Source organism: Epinephelus lanceolatus, chromosome 7, assembly GCF_041903045.1.
Source record: "Epinephelus lanceolatus isolate andai-2023 chromosome 7, ASM4190304v1, whole genome shotgun sequence".
In the NCBI taxonomy this organism is placed as follows: Eukaryota; Metazoa; Chordata; class Actinopteri; order Perciformes; family Serranidae; genus Epinephelus; species Epinephelus lanceolatus.
This window is the reverse complement of record NC_135740.1, coordinates 33,769,913-33,795,267: the sequence shown is the minus strand read 5'-3', so window position 1 is coordinate 33,795,267 and position 25,355 is coordinate 33,769,913. Positions and strand designations below refer to the sequence as shown.

The window sequence follows — 25,355 nt, the reverse complement described above, 5'->3', positions numbered from 1 at the left end:
ACCTGTAAATGATCGTATTACGGGACCTTTACAGGATACGACAACAATAGGGAGGCATGACTCACACCATCTCAATGGGGCATGAATGAGAGTGACTAACACACACACACACACACGCTCACACAAGAATGTCTGGATTATTATGTGATCTCACGCTTGGTGCATGTTATTGCTGGTTGTGGTTTTCATTGTTTATATGACTTAAAGTAGTGTTTTATTGCATGGTGTTTACTCTATGCAATATTTTCAGTAATGTCTGAAGTCATGCAGCTGTGAATCTCTAAATATCAAATGTGAGAAAGCAGAGAAGGTTGACAACTGGGAGGGGTCTGCTTTATGCCAGTTTGGTACCTGACACTGCCCTTCAAAATATGGCTGTTAATTGGAAATGACACCCACCATCTCTCTCTTTTACTCAGTCCTTTTCTTCTATCTGCATCCTACTCGACCCTGCAGTTGACACTTTATCCGTTTATCCAAAGCACAAATTATGGTATTGTAGTCTAATTAATGTTTCTCGAAAGCATCAGTCCCTTTCTTCTTAGTTTCAGGATCTCTAGTGTGTGTTTGTTGATGTATAGTTTCTGTCTCTCTGGAATGTCAGAGTAATAGCAATCCCCAGGTTAATGTGAGTTCAGGGGACTTTTAATTGGGCTGTCTGTCACCGGCTGTCCATTAGAGCCAACCTTTGAGTTTTACCAGACCTGTCCAGAGCCCAGTCCTGGGTGAGTCCAGTCATTTAACCCTTGGAAAGACAAATCCTGATCTTCACACTATAGTATCAAATGTGAAAATACTAATTATGCAGGAAAAAAAAGGAGGAGTCACTTTATCTATCTACCGTTGGGCAGTTTGATTATTTTCATATGTAAACTTTTGACAAACAAAAGCGCTCAGGTCTTTTACATAAGCAAAAATAGCAGCAACCATAGTGTAAAAATACTCTGTTACAAGTCAACCACTGAAAGCGTTGTAGAAGAGTTACATTCAAGAGCAGAGTGGTTTAAACTGATCTTTAGGTACAACTGAGTTAAGTTCAAATAAACACAAGAAGTTTGTGCTCTAAAGTGTGTTGTTAAAGGTTTCAGGTGTGTGCAATAAAAGGCTAAAAACGGTTTTCTCCTCAATTTAGTGTGTACACTTGGGACAATATAAATACATCAGGCAGCAGAAACCAAAGAAAGCAGAAGGGGAGGATGAACCATCATGGAGGGACAAGCCCCTGCACGGCATGTACCACAGACAGACTGAAAAACTGCCGGACATCAAGAAATCCTATTAGAGAAGGCTGGACTGAAAGACAGCACAGAAGCACTAATCATGGCTGCACAAGAACAGGCACTTAGTACAAGATCAATAGAAGCAGGAGTCTACCACAGCAGACAGGACCCCAGGTGCAGGCTGTGCAAAGATGCTCCTGAGACAGTTCAGCTCACAACAGCAGGGTGTAAGATGCAGGCAGGAAGAGCGTACATGCGACGCCATAACCAATTGGCTGGCATAGTGTACAGGAACATCTGCACTGAGTATAGGCTGGAAAACCCAAGGTCACAATGGAAGACACCTCCTAAGATGGTGGAGAATGACTGAGCTAAGATCCTGTCACTGACAAACTGGTGATGGCTAACCAACCGGACATCGTGTTGATTGACAAACAACAGAAGAAGGCCGTGGTGATAGATTTAGCGACCGCAACATCAGGAAGAAGGAACACGAGAAGCTCGAAAATACCAAGAGGAGCTAGAAAAGATGTGGGGAGTAAAGGCAACAGTGGTGCCCGTGGTAATCGGAGCATTCGGGGTTGTGACCCCCAAACTGGGAGAGCGGCTCCAGCAGATTCAAGGTTACAACATCTGAGATCTCTATCTAGAAGAGTACAGTCCTAGGAACAGCTAAGATACTGCACAGAACCCTCAACCTCCCAGGCCTCTGGTGAAAATCAACTATACCAAAGAAAATAAATAAATAAATAACTTAATAATTAAATACATTACACCCTAAATTATAATCCACAATTGTTTTACATTTTTGATCATTTTACATTAAAATCATTTTTGCATTTTCAAGCTTTTTCAAATCAGCACTGAGTCCATTCCATAACTTGACCCCCAAAAATGAAACACATCTGTATTTTACATTGGTTCTCACTTTATGCATTTAAGAAAAAAAACAACCCTCTTAAATTATAATTTCCTTCTCTTAATTAAAAAAATGGCTTACAGACAGGAATGTCCTGATGGAGGATGAAGTATAAAATAGCATAAAATGGAAACACCTACGTAAAGTAAGTCGTAGTATTTTACTGTAACGACCACCAACCAATCAGAAACAAGATTTTTCCTTGGTATACTCTAACTGAAATCTTAAGGTAAGGACTTTTTGTCTGGTGATGTTTAACCTGATTTAAAAATCTATCATTAACAGGGTGCACATAAACATGAACTGATGTGCTCTGACAGAAATCATAGTCAAGTCTAGTTTATTTACATAGCACATTTCATATGACAGTTGAGACTCAATGCGTTTCAATTAAAAAACAAATAAATAAATGTAAAGACAAAGATCATACATGATAAAAACATATACAGGAGCAATTAAGATAAGGAGGTATTACAATGAAACAAATAAGATAAGTAGATATTAGTGAACGGGAATAATAATAATACATATTAATAAAATAAAGGATTTTCCACTAACCATAAACTCAGAACTTAACCCTTTTATATGCTTTTAAAAGAAGACACTCTTGCTCTTATGGTGCAGAATTATAAAACGTGGCATTGACTAAAAGCAACATAAAGTAAGTGATTCAGAATTTATAATGGGAAAAGTGAGGAGCTCTGTGAATTCAGGAAGGAGCTAAACCATTCATAGATTTAAAAACAAGCAGTGTTTTGAAGTCTTTGTTTTACTGGGAGCCAGCGAAGAGTTAAAAACAGGAGTTATGTGTTCACACCTTCTGGTTCTAGTCAACAAGATACAAATGCAAGAACCAGCCTTTCAGAATCTGACAGGTTGTCTTTCCCTCAAGACATTCTGACTTATCGCAGTAGAAAAACACAGGTGTAAATGATAAAAATGAATTAATGAGGGCTGAGTTCTGTTCAGCTGCTTTCACTCCAGTGTCCTGGTATTGTGCCTGCTGCACTGTGCTGTCATACTTAATGGCACACTTGTACAAAATGGAGCCATCATTACTGTTATCACATACACCTGTGCTCTTTACTGAGGCAGGTCAAGCTGTGTGCTGTGAATGACACGCAATAAACCCCGCTGTTGTCATGCTCCAGTGGTCTCACTGTTAACCAATGGGGCTTGAGAGTTGCTCAGTATGTTATGAGCCCTGTTGACCTACCATGAGAAAGGTCACATGATGATCCTGTGCTCTTTATGTAATGCCATTCTGATTAACAAAAGGGAACAGGCTGAACAAATTTGTGATCATGTTTTAATAGAAAAAAGAGGAGTTACACAATTGTTATTATAAAAGCATGAAACACGATAATGAACACTGAGAACGTTGTAAAACCAAAAAACAGTCTTAACAGCAACATGGGGTCATTGTAACACAAATGAGGAGTGAATGAAAAGCAAAGGAAAAACATTCAGAAACAACTGCCACGCCCTTAAACACCTTTAAAATAACTGTATATATAACAAAGACAACACGGCAGCTTCAGGTGCTGCAGTGTCGGGAGAGTAAAGCACAACGTAACCGCTGTCGCAGAAGAGGCTGTGGAACGTTTAACCATCCCCTACCGAGTATGACCACCAGTTAGCACGTTTTATATTTATAGGTATGTACACGATAAAATCTGTGGGTGATCGAAACATATATACACGATAAAAACTGGGCAACCAAAACCTATACATTGGATCATAGGTCTAGCACCTCGTACATCATGGTTACATTATAAACAAGAACACGCAGGTGTCGTTATGCTGTCGCAGGAAGATTAACAGGGAGAGAGTTTGTGTCCCGAAAAATATACAGGTTTTTTTAAGCAGGTTCCCAGAATCACCACAGTCACTTAGTATGTACAGGAGATAAAACACAAGTATGTGGCTTTCTGTTACAGTAATAAACCAGCTGCTTTATCACAATCCATCCGGTACCACCAGTTAAAGCTGCACACAGGCTATACATGGAAGTGTAATATTTAAAAAAAGCCAAACTATATGGCACAAGGAGTGACAACAATCCAACATGGTGTTAACACTTGTTTCTGGGATTGTTACCTCCAATAAGTTAATCACAAAATATCTGTGATGAGTTATACATTGAAATTTTATTAAAACAAACTAATGTCATAATAATAATAATAATAATAATAATAATAACAATAATAAAAATCATTTAGTAATCAGACTGAAAATGCAGAATTATTCTTTAAGACTTAGAGTTCCCCTTTTTTTTATCCATCCGTAAGGAAGTGAACGGTTTAGCTTTTAGCTTCAGACGCCTATACCTAACGGTGCATTCAGGCACTCTTCGCCATCTGGTAAAGACAAAAACATTCAAATGTACCACCAAGTTGTAAACACTTGTGTGAGAACAAGGGGGCAGGCTCCAAGTTTACAGTACAGCCATGACATTTCACTTCACACAACACACACAGGACAACTGGCACACCTAGTGTCTGTTTCTCCGCAACACCCTGTGATTCACACAAACTGGTAACAAAGACAAACTGTTACTCAAACTGGTAACTAAGACAAACAGCGGCAGGCACACCCAGCGTCTGTTATATACACCTTGCAGTGCCTATTTCATTAGCCCAGCTCATTTGATGAATCTACCAGTGACTGGTGGCCGTGTGGCAAATACGACACGGTCATGCAACATTTCCCCAAATGTAAGAGTTTGCAGAGAGTGCCTGAATGCACCATTACACCACTGACCGATACTGAGTGCCGCACATGTGACGCTGCCATTTCTCTTCCGAGCTTTGGAAATGAGATGGGCCTCAGTCACCACTTTTAAAGTAATCAGTGCTGAAATGTTGAGTTTTTTGGGATGCAGCTCCTGCATTAGTGTCTAAACAAGTAGCCATCATCACAATAAATGAGTAATGCGGGAGTGTCCAAGAAGCAAAACTTTTTATAGGCGTTTAAGTACTTTATGCTCATATATGCTGACTGTTTGTTTTCCTTGCCTTGGATTGGTCTGTTAATGTGAGTGTTAAAAACAGAAAAAATGTGGGTTATACTGTATTAAGACATTCTTTCAGTGTATATTTTTTGTGCTAAATATTGCATGTGAGAAGCAATGACGTCTCACACAACACGTGATGGTTACTTAAAGGTATACTACGCAGGATTGTCAGTTGAAAGTAACTATATTTGCATTTTTCAGCACTATGTCTCTGCTGCTTCCCTGGTTGCAACCTTTTTCTAAAGCCCCGACCTCACCTAAGTGCTGTGGGGTCACACGCTCTTAACACCCGAACACAGAAAATGGGAATATATAGAAAAGAATAATAATAAAAACACATGGCCACACACTTCTAGTAGGTCGGAAGTGATGGTTGAGAGGGATACTTTTAAATTCATACATTTCTTTAGGACAGTCCTGCATAGTATACCTTTAATATCCACCACTGATTTCCCTATCGTCAAAATAAGGAGCCATGCATGGTCCATATCATGGCATTTTAGTATTCTGAGATTAGCACACAAAGATTTCTAGTCTCAGGTGCACCTAGTGGGAGCCACATGAACTGCAAAATAATACTGATGTAAATAAAAATAAATACAGTATCCTTTTTAGGGTAAACAACATGCATTTACACCTCTGCTCTGATGGCTTGTCTGGTTTCTCACACTTCCGAAACCGTACTTATACTGACTGCAATCTACTACAGCAAATGGTCCGTGTTTCATTTTCATTGCACTTGAAATAATTGGTATCCCATGCCTATATAAACATAACACAATGTTCAGTGATAATCACATGTCCGTTCTTTGCTCCCATAAAGAAAATAACTGCCCTAATATTTTGATGTTTTTCAAGTCGGCATCTTCCCACTGTAATACTAGTTACTTTCTCGTTAATGTACACCTCTCCCTGCTGACGCGTTCATGGAAAGACTCCAACAGTGCATCCCATCACCTCGTACTTCTGCCCCACCACTTTGCTCAGCCTCATTTTTAAGATTTGGCACTTTGGAGCCACCTCAGTGGCGCCTCCCGCGTCCACTAATGAGTCTGCTCTCGCTCCCTGAAGCGAGGACCGCGGCCTCGGGTGATTGAGCACCACCACAGGCTGGTTGGGGCCTGGTCGCTTCACCAGCTGGTCCACCTTCAGCGGCATCGGGTAAACGACTGTGTAATCCGTTAGACTGCTCATGGGTACCTGAGTCTTGTATTTGGATATTCTAAGTTTCAGTCCTTTCTTGTTTTTTTTCCACACGCCAACTTGTACCCGTTTCAGAGAGACGGTGAGGAATTTTGAGGAGACGTCCTGCTCACTTTTTTCCATTTGCTGAACAGGCTCAGGTGAATTTACACGAACGGACACAGAATCTTTTTCTGTTGAAGATTTCGGAGGAGGAGTGTGGCTGCATTTGTTACTGTCTGTTTGCTTAGTGCTATATTTTTCCTTCTTGACGTGGATATGGTTGTTGGTCAGCGCGGGAGGGTGCTGAGTACCTTTATCCTGGTCCTCTACCTTCACAGGCTCACTAGTCTGCCTCGTCAATATGAGGTTGCCGGTGATGGCTCCATCTTTTGTGGCCATCCGGGCACAGAACCCCACTTTTGGTGCCTCCCTCACCTGCACCGTGCTGTTTGTTATCTTGATGCGATCTGGAGTTGTACTGGCAGAGCTGTTACTTTTATCCATCACTATCCCACGCAGAGCCATTACAAGTGGTTGCATGTTGCCTTGAACATCCTCTGGTTGTTGACTCAAAGAGAACACAGACGAGATGACAGGAAACCCCTCAGGCTCTGCCATGTCTCCTTCTCCAGCTCTCTCATTGGATCTGACTTCCTGTGTCCAAGCCGACGTCTTTGAGTTTAAGCAGTTTGAAAGCACCGGTGTTTTGACTGATATGGGCTCATGAACAGCCCTGGGTATTGAAAAGGATGTCTTTGCAACGTTATCCTTACAAGATAGAGTTGTTAGAGGCCTCACCTGGGCAGCTGTACCCAGAAGACGACTCAAGGAAGGAGAAGCAGATTTTTGCTGGTTCAAGCCCACTGCCTCTTTCTTTATTTGTGAAGACGTGTTGTTCTTCATCTCCCCAGGTTCCAGCTTGACAGCCACCGACATGTTATCCCGAGAGATTTTCATGTCGTTCGCCCTCCTGGGTGGGATGCTCTTGGAATGCTCTGGAATTAAAGTCCTCCTCTCATCCATCGCTCTCTGAGAAACACAGGCTCCCATGTTCTCTGGATGCAGGGTGCTTGTGAACCTGTTGACAGCCCTGCTGGAGATGACAGACGGCAGAGCTGCACTGTGGTTCACAGGTTCTCTCTGCGTAACTTTGATCCCGCTGTTTCCCTCTCGTACAGGATTGAGGATGCTTTTGGGAACCTTGTTTGGAACGACTGTGTGACTCTCCAAGTTGATTACCTCTGATGACACTCTTTTCAAGGTGCTTTTGTCTTTGCTTACTTGACTCGGGATGTTTTTGGAAACATTGACTGAGCGCTCAGCAGGGCGCTCCACATTCACAGTCTTTGTTTCACACTGTTTCCTGTTGACGCTGCACATCCCCATGCTCATAGACTTCACCGTGTTTGGATGATTTAACGTGGATAAGAATGGCTTTCCCACAGCGGTGTTTTGAGAGACCGTGGTCCTTGTGTCTTTAATCACAGACTCGTTTTCTTGCTGAGAGACGAGCCTCAGTTTTAGCTCCTTTGTCCCATTGACAGTTTTCACCTCGACAAGTTCAACCAAACAGCCGGCGGGGATCGTTACTTCCTCTGGAAGAGACACCGTCAGAGCCCTGTTCTGCTGAATGAGTCCATTCAAGGGGGACAAAAGTTCGGCGTTACCATTAGTGGTGTTTGATAAATTTGTTTCCAGTGTTTTCCCTCTCTGTTCATCTTTCCCCAGCCTGACTGCAGGTGTACTCAGGGGGGGCACCATCACCCGAACAGCTGGTCGTAGTGGTGACAGCTCAGCAGTGGGCACACTTGATAAGGCACTGGAGACAGGAACGTGTGGACTTTTTGTCGTGCCAGGCTTAGCGGGAACTTGATTGATGCTTTTACTGTGCAAACGCTCGATGTGTTTCACAAGGCACAGCCTCCTCATGTAGCCCTGTCCACAGTGAGGACACTTGAACGGATACGTTGAGTTGTGTAGCTTCAGGTGAGCGTTCAACTCTGCCTCACTGAATGACACCTTGTTGCAATAGAAGCAGTAAAACCTCGTCAGCCCCTTGTGCTCCTGCATGTGCTTCCTGAACTCTGCAGTGTCTGTGCATGCAAAGCCACATTTCTGACAGCTTTTCAGGTTTGAGGTGCTCAGTACACGGTCCAGGACCAGACTGGAATGTCCACCGCTCACAGACGACAGCATGCTCTGATAGCTGACGGGATTCATGATGAGCGGTGAGGTCTGCTGGTCATCTGGCAGCACGTCCCACAAACTCAAAGGCTGAGATCATACAGTGGAGACAGGCAGACGTCTTGCCTCTGTGAAAAACAGGAAAAACCACAGTGAGCCCATGAACCTTACAGTGCTGACATTAACACAAGGCCCTCAGAGCCCCTCCCCCCTCACACAGCTCATACAGATTTTTTCTAATGCCTGCAGCCGTTTGATCTGCAGTTAACGGATTGCAAGCTAAACACACAAAGCGGTTCCCTAAATTAAACGTAGTCATTTCTATGTGCATTTTCCTGCAGCTGTCCCGGGCTGCCTTCCGCTGAACACAACGTAAGGCCCTCTCTGACCACAACAAGGGGGCTCGCAAAGACGACGGCCCGCATTTCAACTGTTTAGTTTCCCAACAGAATCGAATATAACGCACATACCTGACAGGAGCGTTGTGTTTTTATCTGTTAAATGTTTTAAAGTGGATAAATCCTTTCCGTGGACGTAATATTAGCGCTTGTCAGGGCGGCCAAACGAGCCGCTTTGCTTTACCGTTAGCTTGGAGTTAGCTATCTGTAGCTAGCAACAGTGCTACCGGAAGAGGGTCGCTCTTTCCTTCAAAATAAGAGTGCAGAATACAAGTACATTTCTAACAATAATCTGTATATTTTATTTGTTTTTTAAAAGGCATTTTATGTGTTACAAAACGTTGCAGTGTCGCATACTGTTATGCTCACGTACACGTGTCAAAAATATATTTACTCAAGAACAGTAGGTCTATTGAGTACATATTTACACACTGGGTTTTGCAACATGTACACATCACTGTCAAATATACATATGTCAGTATATATAACTACATATATGTCAGTACAATTACACAAATATTAATGTATACTGACATGTATAAATGAATACTGCAGTATCCACCTACATTGTGTATATAAAGCAACCTGTTAGACCTGTTACAGTAATCATTCAATATTTATTTCAGCATATTAGCAATTTTATATATGTATATTTCACACACAAGTAAATTATGAAAATGTAATGTTACAGTTACTGCGAAAAAAAATACATAATTACATTACAGTTACTAATCAAAATGTTGGTGGTTGCGAAAAGAATTTGCATCCAAATATATATATTTTTTGGCACAAGGTTTATATGAAGAAGGAGAACACAGTTATTTAGAGGTTGTATGCAGTTCTGAAGAGGTGTGTTTGTGTTTCTTGAAGGTGGAGAGTGAGGGGTAGTCTGTGATGTATTTAGGGAGTGAATTCCAGAGGGTGAGAGCAGCAGTAAAGAAAGCCCTGTCCCCCCAGGACTGAGATGGAAGAAAGCTGTTTTGGTGATGTGTTTGATATGTTAGTCAAAGGAGAGGGTTTGATTGAAGATGACATCAAGGTTATGGACATGGGGTGAGGTGAGCACAGTGGAGCCGTCGATGGAGAGGGAGATGTTATGGGTGGATTTGATAAGGGATTTGGGGCCGATGATGATGACTTCTGATTTGTCACAGTTAGGTTTGAGAAAGTTGGTTTGCAGCCAGGATTTTATTTCAGTAATGCAGTTGGTGAGGGTGCCAGAGGATCCATGATACGATACTATCATGATACCTGAGTCACGATACCATATTATTGCAATTTTAAATGTTAAGACATGCTGAGTGTTGTGATAAAATATATTGCAATATATTGCGGTTTATCCCCTTTTTTTCAAATGTAAATTATGTCCCCAAAGAAAAACTTTATCAGCACCAGTTTTATCTAATCAGATAAAGTTTTCAGTCTATTTTGTGGTTGTTTTTTTGCAGCAAACTGTATTTAGTGGACTGAAAAAGCAGTCGGGCTATATTATTCTAGCTTACTTAAAGTTTAATTTGTATTAGTCATATTAATAATCTATTTTAGGAATGCAAGATCATGGATTTTTGCCGATATGCCAATATGTGGCTGATATAATGGCTGATACTGTGCATTCCTAATTTATATAATAAAAAAAAATCAATACTTGGCACTGTGTGAGGAGACAATAATAAAGCAGAGTAAAAGTGATTGCAGGAGTCATCTTTTCTTTAAAAGCACAAGTCCAAGGGGATCAACTCCTAGCACCACAAAAAAAAAAACAGTGAGAATGTGCATGTTAATTGAACTTTGAGGAGACAATATTGCCACACAAAAATATTGCAATACTATGCTATTGAGGGCAACATGTGTACACATAGAGGTGATTCTGATTAATAATAATATACTAATTCATACTTTTACACCACTAAATTTTGGAGGCAAATATTTTACTATAATATAATAATATATTTTATGTAATATTTTTAATAGTATTACTTTTCAGTCCACTCCATTTGTTTTACATTATTTAGTAGTTACTTACATTAAAATACTTACATAAGATAAGATAAGATAAGATAAGATAAGATAAGAAAAGATACACCTTTATTGATCCCATAATTGAGAAATTCCAGTGTTACAGCAGTCAAGGGGAAAGAGTCAAAATTTAAACTTAAAAACTTAAAATTTAAAAAACTAGGCATGCAAAATAAGTACAAAAATACAAGAAATGGCAATAAATAACAATAATAATAATAATAATGATAATAATAATAAGCAGCAGAGAATGAAAATGAGCAGTGAATACAGGGAGCACATCTGCATTAATCAATCAATATTTAAATTTAACATGTATCATACATATTCTAAATGGGCCCTTCTGATTAATGACAACTTCTATAATTATATTTTTACACTGTGTTATTACATTAAAATCTGAGTACTTCTTCTACCACTGCTGTAATGAGAGTGAAGTTTTATTTTGAAAGCCGTGACTGGAACTACTTTTTTTGTCTTGTTTATCTTTACAGCTGACAGACTGGGTGCAGCGTAGTTGCTATTCTTGAACAAATCCGACGTAAACGTACTTTAAAATCGCAGGATTATTTACGCTGGTTTCTTTACGTGCTACACAAAACACGTAGAGCTCTGATTGGCCAGCTCCGCTATCCACGCCTTCAAATATGTGACAACTTCCAACATCACCACATTAATTTAAACTCATCGGTGCCATTTTATTATTTAATCTCCATAAGCAATATTTGTGTTTGTTTATAGAGACAGGCGGGAGGTGGTGTGGTCGCATCAGCTGGTGTAAATATGTGTGTGTGCTGTGAGTTCAGTCAGTGACACAGGAAGTGCTTTGAAGCTTTTGTGTGCGTCGGGATAATGAAGCCAAAGCTCAGGCCTCCAGCAGCTGGGAGATAAACACCGACACGCTGTGGATGCATCTCAGTAAAATGCCCTAAAACACATGTAAACATGCTGTTTGTGAGGATCTGCAGACTGCTGCCTACTGTGCCTGCGTCTCTGGCACGACCCAGGTGAGTTTACACCATCTTTATGACCATTATTCACAGTTTTCAAACTGTTGTCACGATGCTGTCTCCTCTGCATGTTATATATTTATTTAACTTCACAGTGTGACAGATTCTTGGTGCAGATCGAGCTGTGATTTACAGGTGTTGTTGTCATCCCCATACTGTAGCTTATGTGAGGATCACCATGACTATTGTGAAAACACTTTCTGGGATTTACACACCATTGTTGTAATTCATAATGACACAGCAGTGGCTTTCACTTGACCCTCCCATTCCCCGTCGGGCCGACACACACACCCATGCACACACGCCTGCGAGCTTCCTGGTCATGGCAATATTAATGCAGCTAACCCGGATGCGAGCTCCCTGCTGCTGGTCCATCCTCAGACAGCAGCCTTTCTCGTCTTTTCGCAGACACGGAGGGATCGTCCACCGCAGCATGGCCTCAGACCCGACGGCGACGGACACGACCCGGTTCGACTTTCTGGTGATCGGCGGCGGGTCGGGAGGGCTGGCCGGTGCTCGGAGGGCGTCGGAGCTCGGAGCGGCCACCGCCGTGATCGAGAGTCACAAACTCGGAGGTACCTGCGTGAGTAAAAATTAAACAACAAAACACTGTTATCCATCCCGACCTCAGTCACTGTGCCTCTGCAGCTTTCACACACACATACACACGCACACACATACACACATGCTGGTTGCCAGGTTCACTGCGAAGCCTCCGGACTCCTTTTGTGGAAGTTTTTTGTGTGTGTAACAAACACTGTGGGTTTGTATGAAGTTTAAAGCGTCCCAGCCCTCACACACTGCTAACAGCCTATGTAGGTCATGAAACAGCACACACACAGTCTTAACAGTAAAGTAAAATAAATGACATTAACACCTCACTCCTCTTCAGTTCCTTCATTAAATATAAATAGACATATTAAAAATGCAAGTTTGGACACAGGTGTTTGTGCACAAAGAATTTTTATTATTGCAAAGCTATTGTAAAGTAAAAAAAAAAAAAAGATTGTAGGTGTTCATATTTTTTTGTTCACCCACTACTTTAACTTTTAAGTTGATTTAACACATGGGAAGTTGAAATATGTTGCTGCAGATGTGTCCTCAAACTACATCCTGTTTGCAAAACTGTTAGAAAACTTCCCAATTCTGGTAATAAATAGGGAAACAAGCTGATATAACATAATTTTGTACATAATTCTATATAACAAGGGACTCAAGCATGGTTAAATTCAGTCAAACACAATTTAAGAACCTTAATATTTGCAGAAAATGTTAAGCACAGCTTAACTGACGATAAAATTTAATTAAAGTCCATATTAATGTTCTCATTTATGGACTTTTGCTGGTATTAATCATGATAATAGGGTCATACAGACTCTGTAATTTTACACCTGATGTCTTATCCTCACGTCTAGTTTACTCTGGGTTGTAGTTTAACTTGTAAGTTTTCATTTAACTCTACCACACACACTGCATCTCACTGTGCAAATAGACTTAAGATCTCTGCAGTGTTGCTCTGAACTCTTTTCTTTGTGTTTACTCTCTGATCCAACTCACACTGAAGTAATTCCCCCCGTTTGAATGTTTTTCAGGTCAATGTCGGCTGCGTCCCAAAGAAGGTACAATTATCTTTCAGTTGTTGTTTGAAAAGGCCACATTTTAACTCTCACACATTATAAAATTTGTGTCAAAGTTCACTCAGTCTAATCCCACGCCTTCACCTGTTGTTGCAGGTTATGTGGAATGCAGCCGTTCACGCCGAGGTGCTCCACGACCACAGCGACTATGGCTTTGACGTTGGAAATGTTCGTTTCAGTTGGGAGTAAGTCACGGCACAGCTCGGTGTCTTTTCTCACTTGTTTTTGTGCAACAACAATGAGCTCTTTTGAAACCTGTTGCAGTTGTTCCTGGAACAAGGAGGTGTCCGTTTCATGGCTCAGTTTCTCAGCCCGTCGAGTCTTTTCTTGCCTCACTTCAGCCCACTTCTCTGTCTCTGTGAATGCCGTTGTTAAGTCAAGGTGATAGTTAGAGATAAGCCTGTGGAGGGAGTGGCAGCCTGAGACACCAGGAAACATTAGTCAGGGATACAAAACACCAGCGTCAGTCTGGTCAGAGCTGGGAGGTCAATTAAGGTGCGGCTGCATGGAGTTATGTAAATACTACTTATCAGTGGTGTTTTATTTCAACATATTATTCACATACACATATTTTACTATGGTAAATATGTTTCAACTACAGTCAGTTGTGTTGGACTGTATTATATTATGATGTGTCTGTGTTCTTTTGTCCATCCCGTGCATGTTGCAGCAGCAGGATCCATTTTAATGGACAGTAGTTTTTATAAAATGTACCGTAAAACTTCAATTAAACACCCAGTCCCTTTTACTAGCCTGGTGTAGCTACACATTTTGACAAATTAACATATCTAGACACCTGGTCTGGTTGCCAAGCGGTTCAATTTTTTATAGAAGTTCTTTGCTTGTAAAAAAAACAAAACGGGATGTCGACTACCTCAAATTAAGTTATTAAGTAAGTTATTCATATTCCTCTAGTCCCCAAGGGTCCTCAGATCAAAACAGTCAAAAGGATTTTTCATAAAAATGAATTCAAGTTGTGAGGATTGTTTTAGCAGGATGAAGTGGTGTTGTGTCGGTATGCTGGGTGCCATAATCTTCAATAATTCACTACCTTTGATACTCTGTCTGTCTGAGCTAGATCAAATGAATGATTCATAATTGATATATTATCTGAAGCTGTATTTTTAAACAAGTAATATTCATACTGGTTTACATAAACAATTTGGTTGTATTTCCTGATCTTTGCTGAGCAACAGTTTTGTGTGAAAGGAATCAAAGGCCTATCCCAAATATAGGTTTGTTGGTTTCAGTGATTTAAGCAAATAATAGCCCGGGGCTATTATTTTAAGTTTTACGGTAAATTCCATCAGACATCTGATAACCTTTAAATACTTTCATCCTGCTCAAAATTAACAAATAATATGTTGTAATCAGGGTTTGACGTTAACTTTTTCACTGCCTCCCACTGTGGCAGGCTCAGAAATGTTACCTGCCACATTTAAAATCTATGCACCAAATGAAGGTGCAACATTTAGATAACTTTAATATGATTTAATATAAAGAATGATGTCATTCAATGTTAGATATATTTACATAAAAAACATTACATTCATGGTGTATTCACAGTTTTTAAATCACACTCCGGCTTTTGGGGAGCCCTATTTTTCTGGGTTCAAAGGGTACTCACAGTACTCACCCCTTTCACCACCTCTTCACACGGCTCCCCTCTGGAAGATGCTACACCGGCCTGAAATGCTCTACCTCCAGACAAAGGAGAAGTTTTTACCCAACAGCCATACACAAAATGAACTCTCTCCTCCACCACCACAACAAATTAAAGCTGCACTACCATGGACAGATGTACAATAACTGCATATGCACTGTATTTTGTCCTTTTTATAGCACCTTATTTATCATATTTTAGCCTTATCCTATTTTGATGTGTAGGTATGTATAAGACACAGTAAATTTCTTTGTATGTGAACATGCAGTGACAGTAAAGGCAGTCATTCGTACTGTACAGTAGCATAAATACATGTCAATTCATACAGAGAATATTTAGTCTGAGCCAACCATTGCAACATTTATTTAACTGATAGTTATTGGCTGGGACTCGTGAACTTTGGCTGTCAATCAAAACAAATAAGGTTCTATGGCCAACAGCGTTGCTTCCATATAGCAGTTGCGAGCTACTTTAAAATGTTTTAGCTCCATCCAATAATATGCTGCCCTACTAAATGTGTCTTTCTGTTGTGCATTTTCCGATAGCCTGACGATTTAACCTGGCACTGGCAACAATTTACCTGAATTTGGCAGGTAGCAGGCGCTAATTTCAGACCCTGGTTGTGATATGTTTTAGTAGTGTCTCCCAGCAACATCATATGAAATGTGTTATTAGTGACATATTAAATGAGGTTCTCTATAAGAAGTCATCAAATGTCTGCAAATGGCAACAGCAGTATCATAATACAGTGGTTCTCAAATGGTGTGATGTGATGCCAGATCCTGTTTGTCCCTGAGCTCGACATGTATTTCTCAGGCAACACTTCCTGTAGTTTTTTTCTCCCCTGGTGCATAGCAGCAATTTGCTCAGCATGCTAGGCCTCTACCCCAGAACATGTGCTGGGATGAATGTGTGTTTTGGAGCATTATTGAAGTGTATGTTCTATTTTTAAATGTAGGATTTATTTGACCCTGTTGTAACCTCATGAAGTGTATCAGCTTCATGCATCTGTTAAACATACTTGAGTGTCAGGACTTCCTTGAGTAAATGCTGGTAAAAACATAGACAGCCTCTAATCGTTGATCATTTCCTGTTTGTTCCAGAGCTCTCAAGGCAAAAAGGGATAATTATGTCAGTCACCTAAACCGCATTTATCGCAACAATCTTGACAAAGTAAGTTCACATTCATGTCGTCTTATTATTTCAGTGTGTCTACACAGTGTTTTCTTTATGTAAAATGTGCTCATGTTTGTTTGTTACTTCCCAAAGAAGAAAAAAAACAATAATGTGATTCATTTCAGGCTAAAATCCAAACTATTCAAGGTCACGCCAGGTTTACCAGTGATCCCCAGCCGACTGTGGAGGTCAACGGAAAAAAATACACAGCTCCTCACATCCTCATCGCCACTGGAGGGCAGCCTTCTGTTTTGAGTGACAATGAAGTCCCAGGTAATACATGTTGTTCTCAGGTTATCCTCTCTGTGTTCGGCTCTGTTGAGCCTGAGCAGTTTATTATATTTAACTTATTAATCAAATAAGATCACTTTTATGAAGTTAAGAAAGTGTGCAGAAATGTTGTTTATTGATCATTTCAGGGGGGAGTCTTGGCATTACCAGTGATGGCTTTTTTGAACTTGAAACTCTGCCAAAGTAAGATTACTATATAATCTCTGTAGTGTTTGTACCATGTGTTAAATTTGTGCCTATAATTAGAAGTTTTGTTTTCCCCAACAGGCGCAGTGTGATTGTGGGTGCAGGTTATATTGCAGTGGAGATGGCAGGCATCCTTTCCACCCTGGGGTCCAAAACATCCCTCATTATACGACAGTCAGGAGTAAGAAACAAATAGAGTCATAATTAAATACTAAATTCTGATGTTCCATGCAGTAATAAAAATACATGCTTATTCTCATTCTCCCTGTGCAGGTTTTGAGGAACTTCGACAGCTTCATAAGCACAAACTGCACCAAAGAACTGCAAAACAATGGTGTGGATCTGTGGAAGAATTCTCAGGTGAAGTCTGTGTGTAAAACGGACAGGGGGCTGGAGGTGACGCTTGTCACCAAAGACCTGGAGAAGAAGAACGACGAGGAGAAGGTCAGCACCATCCAGGATGTGGACTGCCTGCTCTGGGCCATCGGCAGGCAGCCTAACACCTCCGGACTGAACATTGGCGAGATGGTAACAGTCTGCTCATGATGATTTCTGTAAACTGGGAAATTCAGAGGTGAAAGAAGCACTCTTTTTAAGTAGAAGTAGCATTACCACAGTGTTTTTAAGTAAAAGTACAGTATCCTAGCTGACCACTAACATTGTTGGACATTGATATGTAATTGGATTTAGGTTGTGATGTCGGGCAGTTTGGTTCGGTTCAATCAAACTCAAGTTCGTATGCCCCCTAAGTTTGGTTCGTTTGGGCAGGTGTGAACACAGCAATCACACTCAGGTGTGCACCAAAACAACCAGACCAAGACCTTCTTGAAGAGGTGGTCTCAGTCCGGTTACAAACAAACTCTGGTGCGGTTCGTTTGTGGTGAGAACGTGTTCCGACCTGGATCTGAATCAACTGCAGTCACATGACACCTTTGGGTTAAATATGAGCATGTCACAGTCCTGGAGGATTATTAATGTGCACCTCCTCCTGTACTGCCTTAATATGCACATTCAGCACATCCAATGCATCAAAACATTGTTTTCTAGTTGGAGCCGCGCCTCGTTTTCAAACTGTATGGTTTGACTCAAATGAACAATGACAGCAATATAGTCCACGATGACCAGCGCTAAAATCAACCTGCGTAGTTGTCCCTCCATTGTGACATTAGAAAGTGTTGCCTTTATCTTTGCAAGTGTACTCTTCTTTACTTCCTGGATTTTCCCGCATGGAAATTCTGACCAATCAAGAGCAGCTTTCTCACACAAGGCATTTGACCTGGTCCGCTTGTAAATGCTGCCGTGAGAACACGAACCATCACTGGGCAATTATGCAACTTTATAACAAAGTTAGTCCCTGATTCAGACCAAAGCAAGACAACTCTAGGTCTGAAAAAGCACCCTAGAATTGAGGACAATGTCTAATGCCAACATCAAAATGACATAGAATACTGACGACAGATGACACTGATATTTTGTTGGTTTTCTGATGTCATACTGACGTCTGGTGATAGCTAGGTTAGCATCAAAAAGTATTAGCATTAAAGTGTACTAAAGGTACCAAAAGTATAAGCACTAATTATTCAGAATGGCCCATTTTGAATGATATATTTTATCACTGGATTATAATTATTGATGTTATAAACATCACTAATGTTGCAGCCATTATAAGTGGGGCAAATTTAATTACTTGATGTGCTGCTGGGTAGCTTAATCCATAAAAATACATCATGCTTCTGAATCTGAACCTGCAAAGTAACATGTAACTAATGCCGTCAAACCAATGCGGTAAAGTAAAAAGTACAATATTACGTCCATGATGTAGGGATGTAGATGTATGAAAATGGAAATATACAAGTACTTCAAAATGGTACTCAAGTATAGTACTTGAGTTATATTCTACAACTGCTGAAATGTGCAGCACGAAAAACAACGTATAACAATGGGAAAATATGCAGATGTACCTAGAAAGACAAAGTAATTTTTCCTGTTTGCAGCTGGATAAAAACAATCTACATCAACATCCTTAAGTTAAAAAGTAACCGTGCATTTAAGACAGACGACTGCAGCTTATCACCGCTGTCTGTCTGCAGAGGGAATTAATTAGTGTTTGGCTCTGCGCAGTTTTTCCTGTGTCTCTGTCATCATGGCTGCTTAACTGTCTTCATACATTATGGCAGCCATTCAGATAATTTAAGGTATTTGCTGAGAACTAAAGAACCAAATCCACTAACACACTACTGGATGTACGGTTTTATAATTTGACACCTTTTATTTAAAAAGAACTCAAAATAACCCGGGCTCAGGATCACCTTAACTCAGAGATCAGGGTCTAATCTGGGAACGAGACGAGACAAAAGTCACTTAACAGTCTTTGTTACGTTGTTTGTCAGAAGAGTGAAACGCTTGTCAGCTCAGGATTAACAGGCACATTGTTAACAGATAAAGGGGCAGTTAAGTCTGTCTTCTATTTAAGGTACTTAAACGTACAGTAGCTCAGGGAAGTGGGCTATCAGATCGTCCACTGTAGGGAAAGATTTATGTCAGAGATGTTTGCACCTGATTATTAGCATGTATTCTGACTTATTGTCTAACCTGGAATATGAAGAAAAACGTGACTGAGCAATCGAAGCAACAGCTCAACAATCAGGAAGCCACTAAGTTTTATGTAGAAAGGAAGTGTGAAGGAAAAAGTGATCTGACATCATTCCTGGTTTTAGATGGTTTACAGAGATTTGTCTTTGTTTACACATAATAATGTTGTTCCTGCTCTGAGTATCCTGGTTTACATTTCATGCTCTGACCCTCCTCAGTGGGGTGAGTCATCAGTTTATCAATGTTGATAGAAACAAAATTTTTCTGCTCTGATGCTCACTCCTTATTTTAAACTTCACTTCACTGTCTGCAGCTTGTGAGTGGTAGTTAGGGAGAGAACAGAAACAACTGTGACGTACAGTGTCTTTCCTTGTAATTGTGCACCCCAGGAGAGCTTTGGAAGAAAATAAGAAAGACACTATATATATACAGCTATATAACAGTTCTTTCCTGTGTGTTTGCAGGGTGTGGACACAGATGAAAGAGGCCATATCATTGTGGACGAGTATCAGAACACCAGCAGACCAGGGATCTACGCTGTAGGGGACGTTTGTGGCAAAGCTCTGCTCACACCTGGTAGGAAGTTACTGGGATCATTTCATGGAGGCTGCCTGTAAACAACACAGTCGTGTTTATATTTGAGCTTGGCCAGTATGGGCTAAGACTAAAGACAAGGACAAAAGGCTTCAACAGTATTTTGTATCTGCGTTGCATGCCTTTACATTTGGATTTTTATACTGGTAGAATTAGAAGTGTTCATACACAAGGGATGTTTATAGACGGCTCAGCTGAACTTAAGAAGTTTAGGTTACTTTGTTTGAACACATTAGAACCAAACTCAGATCACTCAGACAACTTTGGAGGAATCAGAGTTCTTTTGGAGTGTTCACATATGTGCAAAAAATGCTGAGTCACCGCTCTGAGTCCACTAGAGGGCTGAAAGGGACCAAGTGTGAACAACAGAGGCTAAAACCAACTGCACTAAATTGCCAGAGAATGCCTTGTTCAATCAAATCCTGCTATTTTGAGTGACACCATGCATGTGAGAATTATAGGAAATGCGTGTTTTTGTCAGTTTGCTGTTGCGTACAACAAGGTATTTTGATCAGAAAACAGCCATTATGACACATCTTGTCAACAAGGTGTAAATCTTGAACCACAACGAACTTAATACAGAAACATGACAAGGAAATCTTTTCAGCTGAGGCTCAGGTCCAACAAAATGTGCTGGTGTGGATGAAACTCTTGACTGCAAATCTCACGCATTAAAAAAGGCATTAAAGGAGTAATTCACCCACAAAATGATTATTTGTATATCAGTTACTCCCCGTGAGGTTAGGCTGAATTTGTAGATACAACTTTATGTCTCTTGCATGCCTCCACGATGAACAGAGAATCCAAAAACGGAGAAAACTCTTGATGGATTGAAGTCATAGGGGTCCGCATTTAACAACAACATGTGTATTTCTTTAATTTTGATGACACTCGGCCTTTGGGCCTTCTTCAAGATCAACAAACAAGGCTGAAACATCATCAAAATAAAAGAAAAGCACATGAAGCCAGAGTGTGTGACACTTGTTTTCTACAATCAAGTCTATTGCAAGTGATCAGCACCTCATTATAATTTTTGGTGTGTGTTACTTCTGTATTTTAAATAGGATGGATTTAGCACAGATGCATGTGTTTGGGAAGCACTGGATTTGACTATGAGTTTTGTGAGAGTTTGCAAACAGATATTTTGATATAGTTTTGCTGGTGTTAAACACAGAACCCCATGACTTTAACTCATCAAGATTTTTTCGGTTTTTGGATTCTTCGTTCGCTATGGAGTCATTTTAAGAAAAATAGAAATTAAACACAGCACAAGGGGAGTAACTGATATACTAATTAATGAATCATTTAGTGGATAAAGTATTCCTTTAAGTAACCCGCCTCTTTTAGTGGTGTCTATAAAAAAGCAGTAGGAAATGAAAATCAATGATTAGAAATAAAAAGATAAAAATGTAATTTTCCTGCACAGTTGCCTGGTGCAGCCCACAGGACACAGATAACCTCTGTAGTTACAGTTTACGACAACTAAATTAGATATTGGCCGTTTTATAGTCAAGGGATAAACTTTCACCTTAAAAAATTAGTTGGTCTCACAGTGAAGTGTTTTTTTATGCTGCAAGTATTGATGTAGTTTTGGCCTCTCTGGACTTTTGTTCTCATGCACTGTTGAAGTAGCGGAGGTGAGCCAGGAATCCCCAACACCAGCAGTGTTGCTTTGTTCTTGGTTTTCTTGTTTTAGAATAAAGGGTTTTTATCCTTTGTGGACACCTGAAATGTTTTCTTAGAACGTGTACTGCACAGATGCACTCTGATGTTGTGTTGTGTGTGTCGGGGTAGTTGCCATTGCTGCAGGCAGAAAGCTGGCACACAGACTGTTTGAGGGCAAGAAGGACTCCAAGCTGGACTACACGAGTATCCCCACAGTGGTGTTCAGCCACCCACCCATCGGGACAGTGGGCCTCACAGAAGGTGAGCAGAAGTGGTTGAAATGACCTGTAACTCACTCTAATGTAAATACTGTATTAATCCCAGCTACACTTATTCGACGAGAATTAAAATGCTTAATTTGTTTTGTTCACAGAGGAGGCCATTAGAGCCAGAGGAAAGGAGAACATAAAGATCTACAAGACTTCTTTCACTCCGATGTATCACGCCATCACGAGCAGGAAGAGTCAGTGCATCATGAAGCTGGTGTGTGAGGGCAAGGAGGAGAAGGTACGACTCACCTGCTGTTTACAGTTTGTGGGAAAAAATGCTGCTGCTCCTGCTTAAAAACGTATATGTTGTACGTAAATTGATCATTAAATGACTAATCTGCTCAAAACCAATTTAAAAAATAAAAACATGCCTTCATCCTTTGGTAGAGTGTGTGGTAAAAGAAACATATTCCAGGCACTTAAGTGGATGGCAATAATAAAAAAAACTTTCATAAATAAGGCCTAATGACTTTCAAACAGTGCTTCACCAGCAAATGTCAAACTGCAGAGGCTTCTGTCTTGATGCTCCGACACTGTAATCAGAACTCATGCAGAGAGAAATCAGTCTGTCATGATCAACGCACAAAGAGAAGCTTGACAAGTCCAGAGTGCAGTTCAATGCAGTCTGTCTCTCGCTGTTTCTTGTCTCAACTTGGATTATGTCTCCTTCTCTTTCTATGTGGAAACAAAGTTGTTTTCTCAACCTTTACATACTTGTATAAGCCACAGCTCACCGCCAACATGTTCACACCCGATATCCACAGGATCTTGCAAGTCACTGTGGGAAAAGTAGGAAGTCAGCTTAAAGGGTAACGTCGTTATTTTTCAATCTGGACCGTATTTTTGTATGTTTTTTGGCTAAATTAATATTGGGAACAACAATTTTTTAAACTGGTCAAGATGGTGAAACAGGCTGCAGTGTAACCGCTCGGGGCACGTTCACACTGTCAGTTTACACCCACTACAAGTGCTTGTTTTTGCCACTGATAGGCTCAGATTGTTATTTAAAGTGTCCATCAACATTATGGAAAGGATCCCTTCAAAGACCTTTCTGTTAAAGTTAGTTACATATCTGGCTGTCATCACCCCCTCTCTGTCTCACATTTGGCTCCATAGCTGCATGAAGGGATGGTGCTGTTGTCCACATTCTGTGTGCGGTCCACATCCTCCTCCTCTTCATCATCATCATCCACCTGTATATAACTATCTGATCTGTTAAAAGCAGCTATCTGAGTTATGAAATTATTCTGTGCGCCCCGTTCCGCTGTCTTGTCGGAGCTGTTTCCTGCCGCCGCAGTTTCTTCACTGATTCTTGGTCAAACGTCTCCAAAGGCTTCTGACAGACGCGAAAAACGGAAATCCTCCGAAAATTTTAATGCTGCTCAAAAGTTTCGGACTTAGTATGCAAACGTGATTGACACAACGTGAAGTTGTTTTTAGTTTTAGTCATGCGACAATTTTGGACGAAAAAAAAGGACTCAGTGTGCAAAAGCCTTTGATTCACCCAGTTAGATGTCACTGTCTGTATTTTCTTATTTTCATCTATTTTCTGTCTGTGGGGATGTTTATGGGCGTGTTTGGGCTTTCTAAAAAGGCACTGAGAAGGGGTCTCATGTATAACCATTGCGTACGCATAAAACCAGGCCTGAAAGAGGCATATGCCCCTTCACATGCAAAAGTTGTGATCTATAAAAACAGACTTGATGGGAGAAACTTTGACCCATGCTTATGAACATTTTGGAGACAGAAAATTGGCGACCCAGATGGTGAGGTTGAAGCCCGATTTAAGAAATTGTCCAATATTTTTTGGCGCTCCCATTTTTGGTTTTTGCCTGTACGTACATTTTTACATAAATAGGGAAAATGGGAATATACGTAGGCTCAAGGTTGAAAAATTCCAAACTTCTCCTTTAATAAATCAGAATAGATGAGGCAAGCTAAAGAAAAGTCGTAATATGTTTGACTGTGTACTAATTTTTGACTGACCACAAACCACTGCAGTGATTTCCAAGCACTGACTCGTCTCCTCTCCCCAGGTGGTGGGCCTGCACATGCAGGGCCTGGGCTGTGACGAGATGTTGCAGGGCTTCGCTGTGGCCATCAAAATGGGTGCTACCAAAGCAGACTTTGACAAGACTGTCGCCATTCACCCCACCTCGTCTGAGGAATTTGTCACGATGCGTTAAGGCAAACGCAAACTCTCCCCTCGCTTCCCTATACGACCAGCAACCCAGACAAGCATACCAGGACAGAGTCACTCCTCTGTACCACTCTCGCATCAGCTTGACGACTTGCTTTCTAAAAACTACATACTTCCATTTTCTCTCATTTAAGTGACCTTATTCGTGCGCAGTGTTTCATCTTTTCTAATTTTTACCTAAATGGACCAAGACCGAGTTATGGCCTTCTTAAACTCTTAAACTGTACTGTGGGTCTTGATTATTGATTGAATTTTCCGAATTCCATTTTAATGATTGTGAAATGGAAGTGATGGATCTGCAGGTATCGTTGTCAAGTGATTGCATGGGAAATCAAAAAGACCTCTCTCCTAGTGTATGTGTTTGATTTGTCAGTCATTTGTCAAATTATTATTACAAACACTGCTGCTCCTTAAGGCACCTATTTACTACCAATGCAAGGTCATAACATATCTACTGTACTGTTCTAAAGATTAAATAAACATGCAGGTTTTTTTCTTAACCTTTGTGACTCCTTTCTCTTTGTTCTGTGGCTAAAACTTTTGTCTTTATTTCAGTGCTGTGTTGCGACACTCCTCACTAGTGCCCTTCCCTGTCTGTGTTTACAATTCACATAACATAAGGTGAGCATTGAATGAGATACTTCACATAGTTGGACAAAGGGAGCTGCTCATACCTCAAGTCAAAATGTGTGGCAACATTAAAGACAACTCTTTGCAGGTTGCAGTATTTTTTTACTGCAGTATCACAGCATTGTACCTGAGTATAATTTTGAGGCACTTGTACTTTACTTTTCCATTTTCTAACACTTTATACTTCTCTTCAACTGTATATCTTTGGCAGCTAGAGCAACTACACACTGTACAGTTAATGATTTTTTTTACATACAAATTTTTTTATAAAAATAGGATATATTATCATAGACTAAACTTCCTGACATAGTATAAAGTACTCAACTTGACTCAAATGTATTTATAAAGAACATCTAAAAACAACTCACATTGACCAAAGTGCTGTACAAAAGGAATAAAATGTTAAAAATGCAACGTAACTGTCAGGTACACAGCTCACACATTTAGAGACACAACACACACAGATGCGTCAGGGAAAGCCACATCAGGCTGACTCAAACACTA

At 40.5% G+C, this 25,355-nt stretch overlaps 2 protein-coding genes across 4 annotated transcripts; one reads left to right on the top strand and one right to left on the bottom strand.

Annotated features, from left to right (window-relative positions):
• Nucleotides 1–3,967: 3,967 nt before the first annotated feature.
• On the bottom strand, nucleotides 3,968–9,134 carry znf518b (zinc finger protein 518B). The gene is made up of 2 exons (XM_033633579.2): nucleotides 8,995–9,134; nucleotides 3,968–8,652 (listed from the first exon to the last, which is right to left on the bottom strand). Exon 2 carries the CDS (start codon nucleotides 8,558–8,560, stop codon nucleotides 6,080–6,082), a length of 2,481 nt encoding a protein of 826 aa, XP_033489470.2. The 5' UTR covers nucleotides 8,561–8,652; nucleotides 8,995–9,134; the 3' UTR covers nucleotides 3,968–6,079.
• A 2,637-nt stretch (nucleotides 9,135–11,771) lies between these two features.
• On the top strand, nucleotides 11,772–24,721 carry gsr (glutathione reductase). Of its 3 annotated transcripts, none has more exons than XM_033633505.2 (13): nucleotides 11,772–11,945; nucleotides 12,357–12,531; nucleotides 13,541–13,567; nucleotides 13,682–13,770; nucleotides 16,352–16,421; nucleotides 16,550–16,697; nucleotides 16,844–16,898; nucleotides 16,983–17,082; nucleotides 17,175–17,429; nucleotides 19,958–20,069; nucleotides 21,882–22,013; nucleotides 22,126–22,259; nucleotides 24,058–24,721. In XM_033633505.2, exons 1-13 carry the CDS (start codon nucleotides 11,884–11,886, stop codon nucleotides 24,205–24,207), a joined length of 1,509 nt encoding a protein of 502 aa, XP_033489396.2. In that variant the 5' UTR covers nucleotides 11,772–11,883; the 3' UTR covers nucleotides 24,208–24,721. The 3 variants fall into 3 exon arrangements, with proteins under 3 accessions (XP_033489396.2, XP_033489397.1, XP_033489395.2); XM_033633506.2 differs by having other exon boundaries at nucleotides 11,817–11,945; nucleotides 12,357–12,523; XM_033633504.2 differs by lacking the exon at nucleotides 11,772–11,945 and having other exon boundaries at nucleotides 12,237–12,531.
• The last annotated feature ends 634 nt before the right edge of the window (nucleotides 24,722–25,355 follow it).

What these genes read in the sequence shown, in the direction of transcription:
- znf518b (XM_033633579.2), bottom strand. Translation starts at nt 8,560, where the DNA reads ATGAATCCCGTCAGCTATCAGAGCATGCTGTCGTCTGTGAGCGGTGGA.
- gsr (XM_033633504.2), top strand. Translation starts at nt 12,271, where the DNA reads ATGGCAATATTAATGCAGCTAACCCGGATGCGAGCTCCCTGCTGCTGG. An exon ending in TCGGCTGCGTCCCAAAGAAG is followed by an intron (nt 13,568 to 13,681) that starts GTACAATTATCT and finishes CTGTTGTTGCAG; the next exon opens with GTTATGTGGAATGCAGCCGT. An exon ending in GTGAGGGCAAGGAGGAGAAG is followed by an intron (nt 22,260 to 24,057) that starts GTACGACTCACC and finishes TCCTCTCCCCAG; the next exon opens with GTGGTGGGCCTGCACATGCA.